This window comes from Festucalex cinctus, chromosome 5 (assembly GCF_051991245.1).
Source record: "Festucalex cinctus isolate MCC-2025b chromosome 5, RoL_Fcin_1.0, whole genome shotgun sequence".
Lineage (NCBI taxonomy): Eukaryota > Metazoa > Chordata > Actinopteri > Syngnathiformes > Syngnathidae > Festucalex > Festucalex cinctus.
This window is the reverse complement of record NC_135415.1, coordinates 25,634,432-25,652,488: the sequence shown is the minus strand read 5'-3', so window position 1 is coordinate 25,652,488 and position 18,057 is coordinate 25,634,432. Positions and strand designations below refer to the sequence as shown.

The window sequence follows — 18,057 nt, the reverse complement described above, 5'->3', positions numbered from 1 at the left end:
AGGGGGATTTGATTGACAGTTAGTGGGGCATTGGACAGACACAGTCTGTTTGAGGGACGAGAGAAGTGCTTGACTTGAAGCCTCAATTTATGAACTTGGTGATCATTCAAATTAGGCAGTGTTGTTAATAACACCCTTCTCTGTACTCTGTCACATTTAGTAGACATACAGCATTTATTTTCACTTGACGTAAAATGAAAACTGTAATTATGTGAAGGGATTTGGGACTCTCTGAGCGACCATTTATTCATTTTCAATGGAAAATGATTAAAAACTGATTCTGGATGCTTGTTTACAGGAGAGTGTTTTGGAGAGCAAAAACGCAACTCTATCTATCTATCTATCTATCTATCTGCTTACAAGCAACGTTTTAGAGGGCAAGGAACCATATTTAGCAACTTCAACTTAAGTCAATGGGGCTTTTGATTCAACATCATCTAATGTATTGACCGCAGATGGGCCGTATAATGTTACCAAGATTGCTTTGGCCGACACATTGCCACTGTATTCTCATGGTTTCACATTACACATTACATCCACTACATACACACACCTTCTGACAGGCACGTCCCAGGCAGCTGATGCGGCCATCAGATTTCACTGACAAACACACTTACGTTTCAAGTGAGACATAGTGAAAGTCAATACTGCACCTGACTCCATCAACCCTCACCCATACCCGTCTAAATCCTTAATGGCCTGTCTCTCCAAACCACTAAATACGCTCGGCCACAATATGCACACATGCATGGTTGCGTAATGAGACGCTGACTAAGCAAAGTGTTAAAACTTTCCCATTTTTACCCTAAAATTGCTTATATTCACTGAAGTTGTTGCCATTTATTTTTTGCATATTGGTCAACTCTTCATTAGAATGAAGATTGAGCTAGACTGCTTATGATGCATCTACCAACAACGACCTGCCGGGACTGGACACAATGGCGAATGAATGAGGCTTGACCTCAAGGATACATGTCTGATTGAGAAATTAGCTACAGCCCCAACCAAATGGTCAGCGCACACACACACACACACACACACGAGCACACGCGCAAAAAGCAAATCCAACCCCGAGGGAAAGAAAGCAAAAGGCCAGACTCCAGTTGTCTCAACCCTGACCCACTCGCACAAACAAACAATTCAGCGCCCGCTCACACGCATTCACAAATGCGGAATCCAGCTATCACCTCGACTTTTCAACGTCCATTCGGGTCAAAGTTCATCTCGTCTTCAGCATTCCTTTGTGTCTTCCCGATGTGTGTGCGTGTGACCTTGCCGAGTCATTCGTGTAAACCCGCAGCAGCAAGATCACAACAGAGCTGATTAGCTTGCTTAGCTTCACGAAGACTGTGGGAGAGACTGGTGAACAGAATGTGTTTTGTCTGGACGCTTCTTCGGGCCTGAGAGTCGGCCAAAAAGCAGATCAGAGGTTAGACATGAGGTGTGTGTGCGCGTGCGTTTCAAGTTGTGTGTATGAGGGTCAGGCACAGATGGACAGCTGGTGTTTCAGCGGTGCTAAATCACTTACCCCTCCCCAGCTTGTGCGCACACACACACGACGCATGCATCCCTTCCCCCTTCCGAGCGTCAAGAAACGCCCCTTTAAACATTCCCAGCTTTCTAAAACAGTCCAATCTGACACAATAAAAAGGTCGGCCATATTCTCCACGATGACACCAGACACCAAAAAAAATACGAACGCGCGTAGAGGCGATCATTTCATGAGCATAAACATTCATAAATCACTCGCCAGTTGCTGGCCGATTCGCAGCAAAGTGCAAAAAAACAAAAACAAAAAAAAAACGCGCACACGCGCGGCTATTTTATGAGCTCATCAAGTCCCTCAGGTCACCAACCGCCATCTCGGCCAGGGATATAGAGCTGACATCAAAAGGCTAACGCGCACACTCGCACTGGCCGTGCGCTGCATTCATTTCCTTGTGAATGCACTTGACGAACACATAATAATCCCAAACACATAGCCAGGGGGACCACCTAGCAGAGGGGGCTGTCAGGACAAGATAAGTGCGCGTCTATCAACACGTACATTACGGATACGCACACATGAATGTACATGAACAGCAACAACACACTGACTGGGCTGCACTCCTGGGGAAAAAATAAATAAAAAATCTCTAGCTTATCTCGCTCCCCAGATAGTGAAATGGATTTAGAGCCACATTTGGTGCATCCTGAGAACCGGACAGATAGCGACTCCAATCTGGCCTCGACATGACGCGCGTGTGTGCGGGCATGTGCGTCTGGAAGACTGATGCGGTGGTTGACCCGGGAGCCCGATCGGTTAGAACGCACGCATTCATCTTGAAAACACACACAGCATGGCCAGACAAAGAGCCGTGTGTGAGAGGACGTCCAGCATGTGTGTGATGTCAGCTGGAGACAGAGAAGGGAAGAGCATCATATCCCATTTATGCCCGCGTGTGGGTTTGTCCCCTGACACCGGGCGTCTGCGCGTCGTTATAAATGTCCGCCATGAAATATCAGGCGCTTCCTAAAGACGGCCTCTCTTAACGGAAGTCCGGATTTGTTTTCCTCAACTTACCTTTCAGTCCTTCAATTGTCTGATTGTATTTTGAAGCATCGTACGAATTCATTGCCATACTCAGAAAATTGACAAAGAGCTATATCGGGTGTTTTTCTGTTTCTTGGGTTTGGATTCCTGACCCGGTTCTTGTCACAGAAATCATTAGGGATGGGCCAGTACTAAAGTACCGATACCAGGCATTGGTAATGGAGTGATAACAGTCCTTATTTCAAGGTTCCGGGACTCATTTTACTATGGCTGAGTTTGGAAGAAAAAAAATAAATAAATAAAATAAAAATAAAAATAAAAATCAAATAACCAATATCAAATCATTTTTCCTTTTTGAGCCTGATATTGATTCATAAAACCATGAATTATTTTAATATCTCTTTTTCCCATATATTCATAATAGGCTTAAAAAAAAGGCAATTTTTTTTATCTTACGATTTTCTTGAAATGTATTGATCACATAAATGTAAAAAAAAATTACATTTATGAAAGACCTGACTTATAGCACTTGAAGACAATTCAGAATCTTTTTAATTAATATTTACAATGATTGAATTAGAATTATGAAAATATTTTCATCATCCACTTACATGATAACACGTGTTACTTTCATTAAAATGAAGTCAACCTTAAACATTTCTTCACAATAATGTTATATGTGACCTCACTAGTCTAAATATGACATTCTGATTAATATTACATTTGTGGAATATGAGTTATGAACCAAAATCCAGCCGTTTTTATCCATCTCAGGGGGCGGCCATTTTGCCACTTGCTGTCAACTGAAGATGACATCACAGTTGCTCAGGCAACGACCAATCACAGCTCACCAGTTTTCTGAAGCTGAGCTGTGATTGGTTGTTACCTGAGCAACTCTGATGTCATTTTCACTCGACAGCTAGTGGCAAAATGGCCACCTTCTGATATTGATAAGAACTGCTGGATTTTGCTGCTTAACTCATATTCCACTAACAAAATATTAAACAAAATACCATATTTAGACTAGTGGGGCTGCGTAGAACATATTATTGTCAAGAAGAGTTTTATGGGGGGCTGACTTCTCCTTTAAGAAACTAAATAATTTAACCAGTTACTGCTTCTGCAAAATTTATTAGGGTCACCTGTTGGTTTGGCCTGAAAATGTTAGTGAAAAGGTTTCTTCAAGTAATTTTAAGTAATTTTTAAAAATAAATATACACGTGCTAATGCTCCACTCTGCACCGCTGACAGCTCGAAATGTTTTTTTTTCTGCCATTCAGCCACTCAACATGAATATCCTCCCGCTTCTCCCTTTCCCTGTCTATTAGAGTCAAATCTCTATATTAATGTGCATCTATTGTATCCCGCCTCTCCCCCTCTTCTATTCACCGTGCTAGCATACGCACATGCACACTCCCTGTGAGAGGGGCCCCTTAACCAGGCTCTCCATATGCCTGACCCCCTCCTCCTCTTCCCAAAGCCCCCTTCTTCTCTCTCCATCCCCTGCTCGCACTCTGGCTTCTGCTCTGTTGTTGCTGCCCCATGCTGCCATCTGCTACAAGACAACAGTGAGAGCGGGAAGAGGACGAAAAAGAGAGAGCGCTGGAAAAAAAGAGGAGACACGAAGGGAGATAAAGTGGAGAAAGAAGGGACGGATAAAGAGAGAGCGGGAGGATGGACGTGGACACGATACAATAGAAAGCCGAGAGGCTGTCCATCTGCTGCCCCTCCTCAAAGCCCCCCTGCCCCCCCCCAATCCCTCCTGACACACAGCCACACACACCACAAAGAGAGTATTTAACCTCAACACACACACACGGAATATGGAAGTGTGTGGGGGGTGGCGGTGGGGTGGGGGGGCATGAGGCAGCCCGGGATCTCTCCTTAACCCGTTCCTCTCCACTGAGCCTGCCTGTAATACACCCTTGGGCTGGCAGGTGATGAGTGGATGGAGGGAAAGCATGTCGAGGAGCAAGGGGGGAGGGGGCAAAGTGTGAGGGATGAAGTCTTGAAACTGATCTGAATCAACACCACCACCTCCTACAAGCCCCTCCCTCAATCTCAAACCTCAATTGGGACCAGCTTGAAGCCCCCACCCCGCCCCCTGCCGCACTGTCACTATGACAACCTCTGTCAATCATACAGTAGCAGTCCAAATGGGGGCCGCCGGTGCCAGATTAGGCTTGGCAGCCCAGACGTCTGCGGGCGAGGGTTCATGTCCCTCGGCTTATTCATTGATACAAAAATTGAAAGAAACACTAAATTGTATTTCTGGTCTGAATTTAATAGCATCAGACATTGTCTAGACCCCCATAATTATTATCACAAGGATAGAACGGAGTGGAAGACGTGGCAATGAAATCCACTGGCAAATCCATGATTGTACTCCAAGAATAACGAAAATAGAATAGAAAGTAAATAATATTAAATATAAAACTAATCAAGATTCAATTATACTCTGCAAATAGCAGTAAGGCTGCTATGTAATAACTATTATAAGGTCAATAATATGATCAAGGATTTGTTTTTATTATCTAGCCCATGATAGGGCAAGGGTGAGGGGACTTCCAACTTCCAAGCAGGGCAAAATATGATTGTTTACTTGCAGAGTTGAGTAATCAGCCGCCTCTTTGCAGTTAATTGCCACGAAATAACTTTTTTTCTCCTTCTTGGTGAGCAGAGAGGGGAGGGGTGAGCTTTCATGGATGGAAGAGGAGAGAGCAAGACAAAAGACGCACCATGCCAACACGTATGCCTTTTTGAATCTGTTGATTCATGTGTGCACTGTCATAAGAATAAATAATAAAACAATTGGTGCCTGAAGGTACTAGTTAGCCCCAAGGACAACATTACGGGTCTGTTCTAAAAATAGGTCACTAATAATGGATCTCTGCTAGCTAGCGCAAAGCCCCCCCCCCCTTATTGATCTAGCTAGCTAGCTAAACTTAACATAGTATACGTTTCTTCTGTACCAATGTTCTATATATTGGTTAAAAAGGAAAAAGACGCCTTTATTTTACCAAATATTTTCTTTAAATGTCATTTTAGATCTGTAATATTAATACCTTGATATCAGCTGTATTTTTCCTTTTGTTTATCATTCTGTCAGAATCTAATATGGCTGAGTAAAATTATCTGTGGGAAAAAAAAATACTTAAAAAAAATAAATTACATAAGAGGAAAAACAACCAATCAAAAACCGAAGGTGTGATTGATGAGGCGTCAATCACTCTCATGCACTCACAGGTCTACACGAGCAACTAAGAGATTTTTAGTTGATTGTATATTTCAAAAATAAAAATTAAAACCGATATCAGTTAATGCTATGGTAACAGTCCATTATGGCGGCTGTTGACAATGTCGAGCTTACGTCACAAGACAAAATGGCGGCCTTACTTAATTAGCATTGGACTTTGGATTCTTGTCATTTGATTTATGAGGATTACTTTGACGTCAAAATGTGATGACATGTCGTTTGACTACTATAACAATCTGCCTGGCAGTCATGGTGCAACAGAAATTGTTTCCATAAAGTTGGAAGCATAGAATTTGACATTTCTTGGTAAGATGAATTAGTAATCAGGGAGGCTAGGCCAACACCTGATTAAATCATATGAAGACATTTATCTTCATAATGTTTCTCCAAGTGCAAACGTAAGCTGCTTGTAAAAACGTAAGTCATGAAACGCCTCAATCACAAGGTCAATAAATTTAACTTGAGGGCCCACTAGAAAGAAGTACAAGAGAACCGCGTCCGGGATCCTGTTGACTACATGACACCGTCGCTCCTGCTGAGCCTGTCGAGCTCAGAGCCACTTTGATGACTGTCAGGTTTGGACACACGCACACACTCCACACGGTGTAGGTCAACACACTCGGCAAACACTCGATTCCCCCAAGGACCTGTACGTACACAGTGTCACACGCACCAAACACCGGTGCATGTGTAACGGGTGTGGGTGTGATGGGGGGGTTGAGGAGACAGGAGGGGTCTGCATATGACCACAAATGGAGAGAGCAGACACCAGCTGTCACTTGCTTGTGTCAGCCCTATTCTCAGCTTCTGTGTGTGTCACTGTGATCTCAGCTAGCCGTGACTGGTTTCAATTACACAGCAAACTTTGACCCCGTGTAACTAAGCAGGGAGAGGAACTACTGAGACGGAGCTCGGAGCGTGCGAGGCAGGGAGTTGTTCATTCATGTACGGAGCTGAATTCTGCTCTTAAGTGCACTAAGCTAATCGCGGCGGTGGAAGACTTACCCTTTTTCTGGGCGGTCCTCTGTCTTCATCCTTTTGAGCCCGCCCTGATATGGCCACGCCTCCATTTCGTCCTTGCCGCCCCCCTCTGCCCTCTCCGGCCGGAGGCCTGATGGTCATCCTGATCTCCGGTGGACAAATATAGTTCTCAAGACTCTTGGGGGGCTTCTTGGTACGCTTGGTGGTCTGGATCTTCAGCTTTAGACTTCCTTCCTGGAAACTCGCTTCCTTGATGGAAAACTCCTGCTCCTCCAGAAGCCCCTCCCCGTGTTCTTCAAGCCCCTCCCCTTCACTGACACCACCGTGAATCACATCGTGGCCACGCGCCAAGCCGATACCTCCCGTTCCGGCGTCATTCGGCGCCGCCCCGCCTCCCTGTAACTCCGCCTCTTTGGGTCGGGCCGAGCCAACCAGATCCCTTGGCTCCATCCACTCTCCCGCCAGAGCCAGTCAGGATGGGGGAAGCTGCGGCGGCCAGCCAATCGGAATGAGGAGGATGGAAGTGCGTCGGGCAGCTGGGTTGATCTCAATCAGCTACTGGGGTTGGCTTGGTTGGCCCGCTGACACGCTGGGAAGCCAGGGACAATCTGAAGAGAGAGCAGGTGAAAGATATGATCAGCACAACTTCCCCAAGGCTGCCATCCCATTTCAGACCCTTATTAGCGTTAGTATCCTGTTGTGTGATATGTTTAGAAAAACACACAAACTCGCCACTGAGCTGCACAGGGCATGCCGAAATGCTCTAATTTACATTTCCTCCCGAGGAAAAACAAAACTTTTTGCCTCACTTGACATCCTCTCCCCCTGCTCTCGTCTTTCATCGCTTCTTGCTAATCTCCCCTCCCTTGCTCCTTCCCTCATTTGAGCCTTCCCGCATATGTGAAGCAAAGCTATGCAGACACTAGTGATCAGTGCAAAATAAGACATTCCTCTTCCCTGCTCCAAAACCAGGCTGAAGTTACCCCGAGGACACAAAGGAGGAAAAATGAAAGAAGCTGACTTCTGTTTTTTTTTCTTTCTTCCTTTCACCAGAGCAGTCGAGGAGGGAGGGAATTACACAGGGGGAATGGGGAAGGCAACACAGAAAGACGAAGGAGAAAGGAATCTAAATTCCTTCCCCAGATGTGGTTTACGAGCTGGTCTGGAAAAAAAAAAAAAAAACAGTCTGAACTTTTTTACACATGCAAGCAGTGGCATATCTACACATTTGCATGGAAAGACCATCCCTGCGTACTTCTACAAATAAATACCTGTGAAAATGATAGCATAAACCTGCACTCATGCTGTAAATCTGAGGCTCTGGAGAAAGGTTGTGGAAGCCATTTTGCTGAGGTAACTGGGCTTCCTTCCTTAAGCTTAGTGCACATGCATGCATGCATGCAGGGTTTTGTTTTTTTTTTTAAGCCAAATAAACACTGGACTGCACGTCTTTCGCTTTGGGGAATCCCATCAGTCATTGTGAGGCATGCCTGAGATAAATGTAGATTGCTGTGTCATGCATGTCACATGATCAACAATTGCATGGATGTCATTTTCCCATAATAAATTAGTTAGATTGACTTAAGTTCAATTTTTCCAAAATTATCCGCATACATGAAGTGCAGGAAATTAAAGTTTTGTGACCTGACATTACATCAAATACAGGAAACTCCTCCCACTACCGTGAAGACTTTCTATTCAATATTACTGTATCCATAGGATTTTTGTCCATCCACCCATTTAGGGAAGTCAACCTTAACCATTTTTTGACAATAATATGTCATATGTGGCCTCATTTGTCTAAACGGGACATTCTGATTAATATTACATTTGTGGAATATGCATTAATTTACGAAGCAAAATCCAGCCGTTTTTTATCCATCTCAGGGGGCGGCCATTTTGGCACTTGCTTTCGAGTGAAGATTACATCACAGTTGCTCAGGTAACAACTAATCACAGCTTACCTGTTTTCTGAAGCTGAGCTGTGATTGGTTATTACCTGAGACTTGAGGCCACCTTCTGATAATGATAAAAACGGCTGGATTTTGCTGCTTAACTCATATTCCACTAAAGCAATATTAACCAGAATGCCGGATGTAGATTAGTGGGGCTGCATACAACATATTATTGTCAAGAAGAGTTTTATGGGGGGTTGAGAGGTCACTGATGTTGGATCAAAGGTGCTCATTGGGGTTGAGGTTGTTCTTACACACCAAACTCATTTAACCACTCGTTCATTTGTGAACCTTACTTTGTGCCCTAGAACATACAGTATGCCGTATATGGATGGGTTCCATAATTTTATAATGCTCAAAAAGTCTTGGTAAGATAAAGAGCAAAAACAATCAGTGGGTCGAGCCAACCCCTTAATTGATGAAAAGTTGTATTTACAAACATTTTTAATGAGCTTAGAGCAGAACAGTTACCTGCTCCTTCCTGGTGTGTTCTCTCAGTACCAGCCCAAGCTACTGTACTAACAGCTGATCTGCACCGTAATACCCTACAGGCCTCACACCACATGCTTACAGTGTGATTGAATAATCATAATCCACAGCAGTACTCCAACAAGACCACACACAAACTGTGTGTAATCCACAGGCAGAGTATTAAGGGGATATTTTGTACAGCATCAAGAAAAAGCCTGTTGAGCCATTGTGTTTTCTGATGTATAAAACATTATTCGTAAAGGTTCAGAACACCCCTGTGTGGTATTAAGAAGCTGTAAAGAACCCTCGCGGCGGTTTTGCATGTTTAACCTTCTGAACTCCAACACTACTGGCATCCATTTACTTTGCACATGGAATAATAAGTTTTATGATTGATTTCCTTGTCTTCCTGGTAGCTAGTTGTTGATATTGAGAGCAATGCCGTGTCACAGCCGAGCATATTTTGTTTGTCGTTGCAGTTGGATTTGTGCTGCTTTTTTTGGCCGTCTGTAATCTCAGATGTCAACACCTCCTCCACAAGGGAGAATATCTTTGCTGTGCGTATGGCCCCACCAGGACTAGGGATGCAGCAATTAACCGGTTTTACGATTAACCGTGTTTTTTAAACATCAAGATATCTAACCGCAGCCGTTCAACAACACCGGGTATTTCCGTTCTTCTGTTTCCACATTTAGCGGGCACACAACAACACAGGGCTCCGCTTTGAACGCGAGGGGAGACTTGTGTACTCGATGGCTGAGTTCCGAGGTGGCCTGGACCAGGTTGAGTGTACGTGGGGTAGGGGTGTGCTCAAAAAATCGATACGGCAATATATCGTTGCGAGCCTCATCACAATACACGTATCGATACGCAGACGTCAGAATCGATATTGCTCGTTAACTTTGAATAGGCAGTTAACGTTTGCCCTTGCAGCTTGCATTGTACCTAAAAAATAAAAACCAGCAGCGTCTTTGAAGTTAATTGCCTTCAATTAATGCAAAAATAGCTCACCAGAGATTGGACACTGTCTTGCTACGAAAAATTAAAGCAGAGGAAGAATATCAACATGGCACATGGCTCAGTGTACCAATGTATCTATATTTTGTTTAAAAAAACGAAATAAAATGTGTCTTATGTGAGAAACATATGTATCGCAATACGTATCGTATCGTGGCCCATGTATCGTGATACGTGTCGTATCATGAGGTTGGCGGCAATACCTAGCCCTAACGTGGGGAAAGGGAACCGATCCCGAACCGAGGCGGCGAGCGAGGCGAGGCGGAGACCCCGCGGGGCGCATGGGGCTCCAGGCCGCGGCTGGGCGGGGATTCCACAACCATTACAGTGATAGGATTTCCATTCATACCACGATATGAATTTAATACCATATCACTCAGCCCTACACACAGCCAAACACAAACCTTGCTCTGCCAATAAGTTCATGGAGTTGTTTTAGCACGTCGTGAGCACCAGAAAACTCAAGGCTACTCTACTACGGTGAAAAATTACCACTTACCAGCCCACAACACCCCCACCCCTCCACACACTTAAAGCAATTGCCCATAAAGATTCCATTAGAATTTCATCATCACACCGCAAACTAACCCTTGTCAATTAGTACATTTGTGTGGCGCATCACATCACCAAACACAAATACCTTCAACCTGTATGTCGACAACTTAGCTAAAAATTGTTATATCATTATTAGCGGAATCTATTCGTACTAGCTGGTTCTGACATATTTGTGCTTTGGCTGCAATGTCAACGTGGTTCTTCTTTCACTCTAAAACCTCTGCCAGCCAAGCTGGTCATGTAATTTGCCGAGAAACTCCGTGCAGTGGATGGTTATTATGTTAATTAGGCAAACAACTAAAGATTGACTTGGTTAATTTCACGCTTGATGGTTGGCCAAGCATCTGAGAGACCCAATTACTTGTATACAAACTTCAAAAGATCAATTTTCCATAACATGCCGCTTTTAAATTCAGTGGCAGCAGATCAGAGGCAACCATGCTCGGTCCATGCAAAGTCTTCAAAAGTCAACACATAGTGGATTAAAACCCACATGACCCTGTTTGTTCCTCGGGAGCCTCCCCGTCGCTAATGTCAGTTTGGTGACTCGCCCTCATGGCATGTGTGAAAGCCACCCTGACTGTCATGTGACTGAGCAACAATGACAGGAAAAAGAGACAGCTGCCAACCCCAACATCCCACACAGAGACATCCATCCATGCGCAGGCATCAAAGAGGAATCCACCCATTACTACTACTGCAGTGTGACAACAAAATGTCGACATGAATTATGACAATGTTCATTCTGGGTCATAACTGTGTAAACTACTTTAGCTGGGTCATGTCTGTCCCCTCCTCCCCCATGCCCTGAGCTGTGTTAGTTCTCTGTTACTGGTGGGCAGGCATCGAGTTTATGTAAGATTGACCCCTCCACGGGCCTCCCTCACCTAGTCCTCGCTCTTGCTCTCTCTCGTACACAAACACTCCCATCCACATATGCATACGCACCTCGGCTCGCCTCAGACAGCGGAGGGATTGTGAGAGGCCAGACTTGCCGCATAAATAGCTTGATTATGTTCTCCAAACTGCCGGCACTACACCCGCATCTCTCTCAAATAGCATAAGGTCACTCACTCAGTGAGCTGGATGTAAAAGGCTGTGAATGGGACACATCATTTTGCCTGCTTCTCACTCTGGAGACCATTATGATAAAACAGCGGTGATGAAATGCAGATGGGCAGAGCTGAGGGGGTGAATGGCGCAGAAGCGCAGGAAGAAAAAAAAATGTGTGTGCGTGCGCACACGAGAGATGGGGAGCGAGAGATGGCAGCAGAAACACAACCTTTTAAGGCTGCATACCCAGCAGCCCGGCGCTTGAGGTGGATTCACAAATAGCTCTCGGTCCTTCCCTCCCTCTCGCTCTCTCACTCACATACACACCTGTATGGCTGCACAAGGTGAATTCATTTTTTTTCTTTGATGAGCAGAGCTTCAGCCATTTCACCAAGTCTGCCATTTTCATTCCCATCCAATCACTAAAGCAATGTTTCTAGGAGGGTCCAATCTTTGGGGGACTAATCAAAAGGGGGTGGCACCAGCTTTCCATACCTCAAATCCAGAGGTGGAATGTATCATTTTCTACAATGGAAAAATATTTCTTCAAGTAGTTGCGCACCTTGTGTGAGTCAAAGCAATCATCTTTTTCCCCCTTTAAATGAACTTAAACCAAAATAGAAAATGGAAAGATAGAGAAAAAGTATAGATTCATGACACCCAACAACAACATTGGGCCACTTGCATATATTTGAAAGTCAATGTGACACTTAGGGCTCTATTTTTAAAACAGACACATCTTGATTTCCATGCCAGTGCAAGCCTCGTGTTTGGGAATTTGGCAGCTGTGCCATGTTGGGCATTCCAGCAGACCGAAAGCATTTTCTTTGACACACACCTGGCAGTTTTGTGGCTGAAAGTAGACTAAACGTTAGACCAGCTGGAACCATGTCAAAGTTGTGGCGCAGGTTGTGTAACATGATGAAGGTGATTTTGATCGAGGTGCAGTCTGAATGATTTTGGACCCCGGAAGTATGCGTGGTGGGTGTCATCGTAATTCATTCACAAATATGACAACAGCATGCATGGAATATTCTGAATCATTGGCCGTGGCAAAGCTTGGTTTCGCACACAGACATGAACGAGCGGGTTAGAAGGCGGTCTCCAACTGCCCACTTTACAGCGGTGATCTGTGATCATCCTGCACAACTTTTCAACCGTTGGAGGTCTGCTGGCCGGTCCTCATGAACAACTATGTGCGCTTCGATTTTAGCAAGTCTAGTTCTGCTTCCGCAATGTCAAAAGAAATGGGAGGAGCCGCTTCCATTGGCTGGGAAGCAAGTCGACTGTGTTCACACAAAATGAGCATGATGTTTAAAGATGTAATTAAAGTTTTAATAGTAGATGATATTGCATTCAATAGATAAGTTAAAAAAAAAAAAGCCAACCATTGTTAATTTCCTGGATCTGGATCATAGTTTCAAAGTAATCTATGCTTCCAACGGTGATACAGATGCGACACACCTAATTTAATCCATATCTGTTCCAAACTTTCCGATTCATAGTTGTAAAAACAAACTACATACTGCACATGAACACATTGCATCCTTTTGTTGACAGAGGATAAGTCGCACACAAACCAGAATAGCGCTCATTAGACTACATTAGTAAACAAAACAGTCGTATTTGTGTTTGTTTATCCTTCCCCATGTTAATTGACCAACAAATGGCAATCAAAACAATACCGATAAGGCCTGCTGCACACCGTGTGTGCTGAACACGAGGACCTGGACAATTGCAAAAATATACAAAAATTTCAAAATCAAATTGCTTATCAAGAAACATTCTTTCACCTGCTATTCCGATTTACGATAACTAGTGGCCGACGGTCGGGTCCAGCATTGAAGAAAACTAGTTGCAGAATCCTGCACACTGCAAGACATATTCACTCGCATGGCTTAATGTGCAGCAGGCCAAAAACATATAACAAAAACAGTCCGCATGAGTGATTAAAAATGTACCCGTGACTAAACAGTTGCCAGTTCGATTCCCCTGAAAGGCTATCAAGATTTAGGCAGAAAGTCCATCAGTTATCAGCACTCCATTCCGTCAAAGCTTTTCCAAGCAAGCACTCGCAGTTGATTTGCCCTTGATCAAGACACCTAATTGCACCCTGGGGTGCTGGAAATGTTCTCACTGTTTCAGGGTATGCTCGCTGTGCTCAATAGTCGAGGAAAATGAATGAAACGCATGAACATGATAGCAAAAAGAATCTTTATGTTAGACGTCTGTGGTTCAAATTATAGGGCTGAAATAATTATTTGGTTTGGGACCGAACTCAGACTTTTTTTTTTTTCTTTTTTTTTTTTAAAAGAGCTCTTATCCCCCAAGCTCACCAATCAGCAGCATACTACTGTGGACAGGTGGGCGCTCACCTGTTTTCTGAAACTGAGCCGTGATTACCTGAGCCCTGAGAAACTGTGATGTCATTTTCAGTTGACAGCAAGTGACAAAATGGCTGCCCCACTGAGATTGATTAAAAGGGATGGATTTTGCTGCTTAAACTCACATTCCACAAATACAACATTAATCAGAAAGCTCTTTAGACTAGTGGGGAAAAATAAAAAAATATATATATATTTTAAAGAAGATTTTTAGGATGACTTCCCCTTGAAGGCTTAACAGCATGTACACACAATATGCCAGGTAGCACCATTCTCACCTTATTACCCGACACATGCAGATGAATGTTAACATTTAACAGCAGCAGAAGCCACAAAATGGCTGTCAGCAAAAACACCTCTGCTACTCCCACTTCCTCCTCCTCCTCACCTCGCTCCCACCAACCTCCGTTCGTTCGCCTCATCTCAGGGCTACCTCACCCCTTCTGCCTCCTCCCTCTCGCCCTCTGCCAAAAGGTGATCCAGCGCTAATATTCCGCTAAGAGAGCCTGCCAACACTTAGGTTTGTCCTTGGATGCTGTTCATAGTCCCTCCCCCTTTTCCCTGTGATCCTATTTCCACCCGAGGTATCCAGCTCGGATGGGGATGCACCTTATTGATTCCTCATGCTTTAATTTAAAGATTGCACGGGCATCCCATTACCTAATATGGGATTTGTTATCAAGCATTCTTTAGCACTGGAAAATGCTGCTATAGTTTTACCTGAAACCCATTATTTCCACCTCTTTACAAGCACGTTTCTTCATATGCTTGTCATCCTTATTTTTCGAGACCTCACACGCCAAATATCCAACGGATCTGACCAATTTTCCACACTTTCCTCAGATTCATGCGTGTCTATTTATCTTGCGAGGCTGAGGTTTGTGGGGGCTGCTGACAGCCACTGCTTCCTCACCTGCAGACATATGGTAGAATCACACTGGGTTGCATCGTGTCACACCAGAGAGGACACATGAAACCCTTCAGAGATGCCAATTAATGTCGTTCAGGAGGGGACAAATGAAAACAAAGCACCCTTGGAGGCCAATAATTAGGACTATATTAGTGTACACTGGATAAAGTACCTTGAGTGATGGAAGTGGGCTCCCACTGCTAGTTCCTACATCCACTCAGGGGGGCAACAAATTGGATGAAACAGGTGAACAACCGGGGCTAAACTAGTCTATGATCAACATCTAGTGAACACTTTATCCAATTAAAACTATATAAATATTTTTAACCTTGTTAATACTAAGACTTTTCTTTTAAAATTATTTTCTAACTTAGTTTTTAAAACTCATAAGTCTGCCATAACTTTGTTAATGATCATGGTGATGCAGGTCATACTACTTTGAATATGAGCCATTTTGTGTTTTCTTTTCACATAATTCTGTTGCAATTTGTATTGCAAAAAAAAAGACAAAAAAGCAAATACTGTACATCATTTGATACTCACTGAACTAAGTAAGGTCTTGTGAAATTTTGCACAGATATCTGACATCACATCAAGCATTTTGGTGGTTCTGCCAAATCTGTGCAACTTTAGCGACATTTTTGTTAAATCCAGCATTTTACAACTGCAGGGGCAGTCGACTTTAGTAACTTCATTAAAATCCATCCACTATTAGTACCTACGCTGAGTCCAAGAGTAAATTTCCGTCCCTCAAGGTACAATTAACACTAATATACTCCATAGGTTAAATTACTGACAAGAGAACTGCCGCTTTGCCAATGGGGGAAAAAGCACATGTTCCAAAAACTGTACACAGCAAGCCACGAAATCTCTACCTTTGAGTTCACGATGTATTAATAACAGTAAAATTCAGGCAGCATCCACCACAAAAACAAACAGTGCAGATTATTATGTTCAACATTTATGAGAGGTGTTTTCAGGTACAGGAGGAGGCCACTTACCCATGTCTAATGTTGTCACACACTCAGTTCTGACGTGTAAATTATTTATCAAGATCATTTACAATCCATTTAGACACATTTTTACACAAGCGACGGATGGGATGACAGCCTCCCGGGGAGCTGTCACACGCTCCTGGAATATACTTGGATGCTTTTTGACACAAAACCCCGAGGAAAATGGCGTCAATGTTGCTTTGGAACGGGGGAGAAAAATAGCGAAATGGGGTATGCAGCCGATGTGATGAAAAAAGAAGAAACCGCCAATGGAGGAGGAATCCAATTAGAGACGTTTATGTCCAACTCCAAGCTGAAAGAAGCTCTCTCCGGGGCCCTTTGCGGCTTGCCTGGCGGCAGGACAGAAAGCGTCCCCGGGGCCCCTTGCAGGACCGCCGGCCACTGGCGGAGCTTCGTCAAGTTAAGATCCTTCACAAATCCGTTCCACTGGGCACGCGAGAAGGAGAGGTGCGAAGGCTACTACCGCAGTCAAAACAAGCCCGCATCCGCCTTCGAGCTTCAAGGAGCCGGCTCCAAGCGGGCAAATGTCAGCGACAAGACCGAGCTTTCAAGCCGAAGCGACAGTACGGAGGAGTCGGCGTGGTCGAAGGTGGCTTCCCCCCCACCCACCGCTTGCACGGGATCAAGGCAAGGACCCTCTGAGCTCTCTCGCGTCTGCTCTCGCTCTGCTTTCCCGATCGGGGAATGTCAGAGCCTGGGTGCCTGCCTGGTGTCTGGTAATGATCTCACCCAGCCGGCTAAGCTGAGCTGTGGTCGAGCAGAAGAGAGGAGACGAGTGGCGGACAGAAGGAGCGACATCGCCTCCACCTGGTGGCAACTCGCCCTGCTCACAAAACGAGAAAACCTCCTCCTTCTGCCCCTCCTCCTCCTGTACAGACGGGGGTCTCAAGTCTCTTCAGTGACCGGCGACCATCACCTTTAGGTGGTCAAAGTGAGCCCCACCCTATGAAAAGCTGAACAAGTAATTAAAACAGACCACTTACTGGCCACAGTGAGATCCAGTGCAAATTAAATTTGTTGCATGACTCACTCTACTCAGTTTGTTTAGGCCTATAGCTATATTCCTCATTAAATGAATTGAAACGTCCCCTAAAACCCCACAATTTGTGTTTTTAATAAAGAAAAATAACACTGTGTGTGTGATATACGTATTTGTGGTCTGGCAACTGTATATTTACGTATTTGTTAATTTGGGAACCATTATGGTAATCGTCACTGGTGTGACGTCACCGAAGCATTTTGTTTGGACTTTCTGTGAAGGGTCTTTGAGTGTCAATCTATCTATCTATGGAGAGTTAATAATATATTTCACAACAGCGTGAGCAGATGAGATGCACAAAAGATTAGAAATTCACCTTCAAAATATTAATGTCATGTTTTGGTTCGGTGGGGTTGGGTTTTGGTTTAGTTTTTGAGTGTTTATGGTGTCTTTTGTCTAGTTTAGTCTCCCCCACGTCTTCCAAGCCAAGTGTGTCTCGCTCCACGTCCAAGCCAAGTGTGTCTCACTCCCCATTCCAGCCAAGTCTCCCCATGTCCAAGCCAAGTCTTCTCACTAAGTGCCAAGTGGCCCCACAAAGTGCCAAGTGGCCCCAAGTTCTGCCCAGTTGCCCAAGTCCTGTCCCATCTCGTCCCAGTCACAACGACCAGTCCTCTCATGTCCCGTCCCGTCTTTTGCTTGTTCAAGTTTGATAAAGAATCTTCACAGTGCTCACCTTGTCTGGTCCAACATTTACAGCCATGCACCCAAATCCTGACAATGAATAACTTAGATGTATAGCACATTTCATTGCCTTTCGATTTATATTTCCATATCTGAATTATATTACCTTTTTTTTTTTTTAAGTCCATCGCAAAAAGAGGGACCTCCATTCAACTGTGCTCCTCTGTAGTCTCTTGCGTCCTAACTAAATGTATAAATCTCATCAT

At 44.3% G+C, this 18,057-nt stretch overlaps 1 protein-coding gene across 1 annotated transcript in view; it reads right to left on the bottom strand.

Annotated features, from left to right (window-relative positions):
• setbp1 (SET binding protein 1) overlaps positions 1–16,921 on the bottom strand; it is a 44,906-nt gene extending 27,985 nt beyond the window's left edge. The window contains exons 1-2 of the mRNA XM_077521951.1: positions 16,117–16,921; positions 6,795–7,378 (exon numbers count right to left, since the gene is read on the bottom strand). Of these exons, the coding sequence (XP_077378077.1) occupies positions 6,795–7,220 (426 nt within the window). The 5' untranslated portion in view covers positions 7,221–7,378; positions 16,117–16,921. The remainder of the gene's footprint in view (positions 1–6,794; positions 7,379–16,116) is intronic.
• Positions 16,922–18,057: the final 1,136 nt, after the last annotated feature.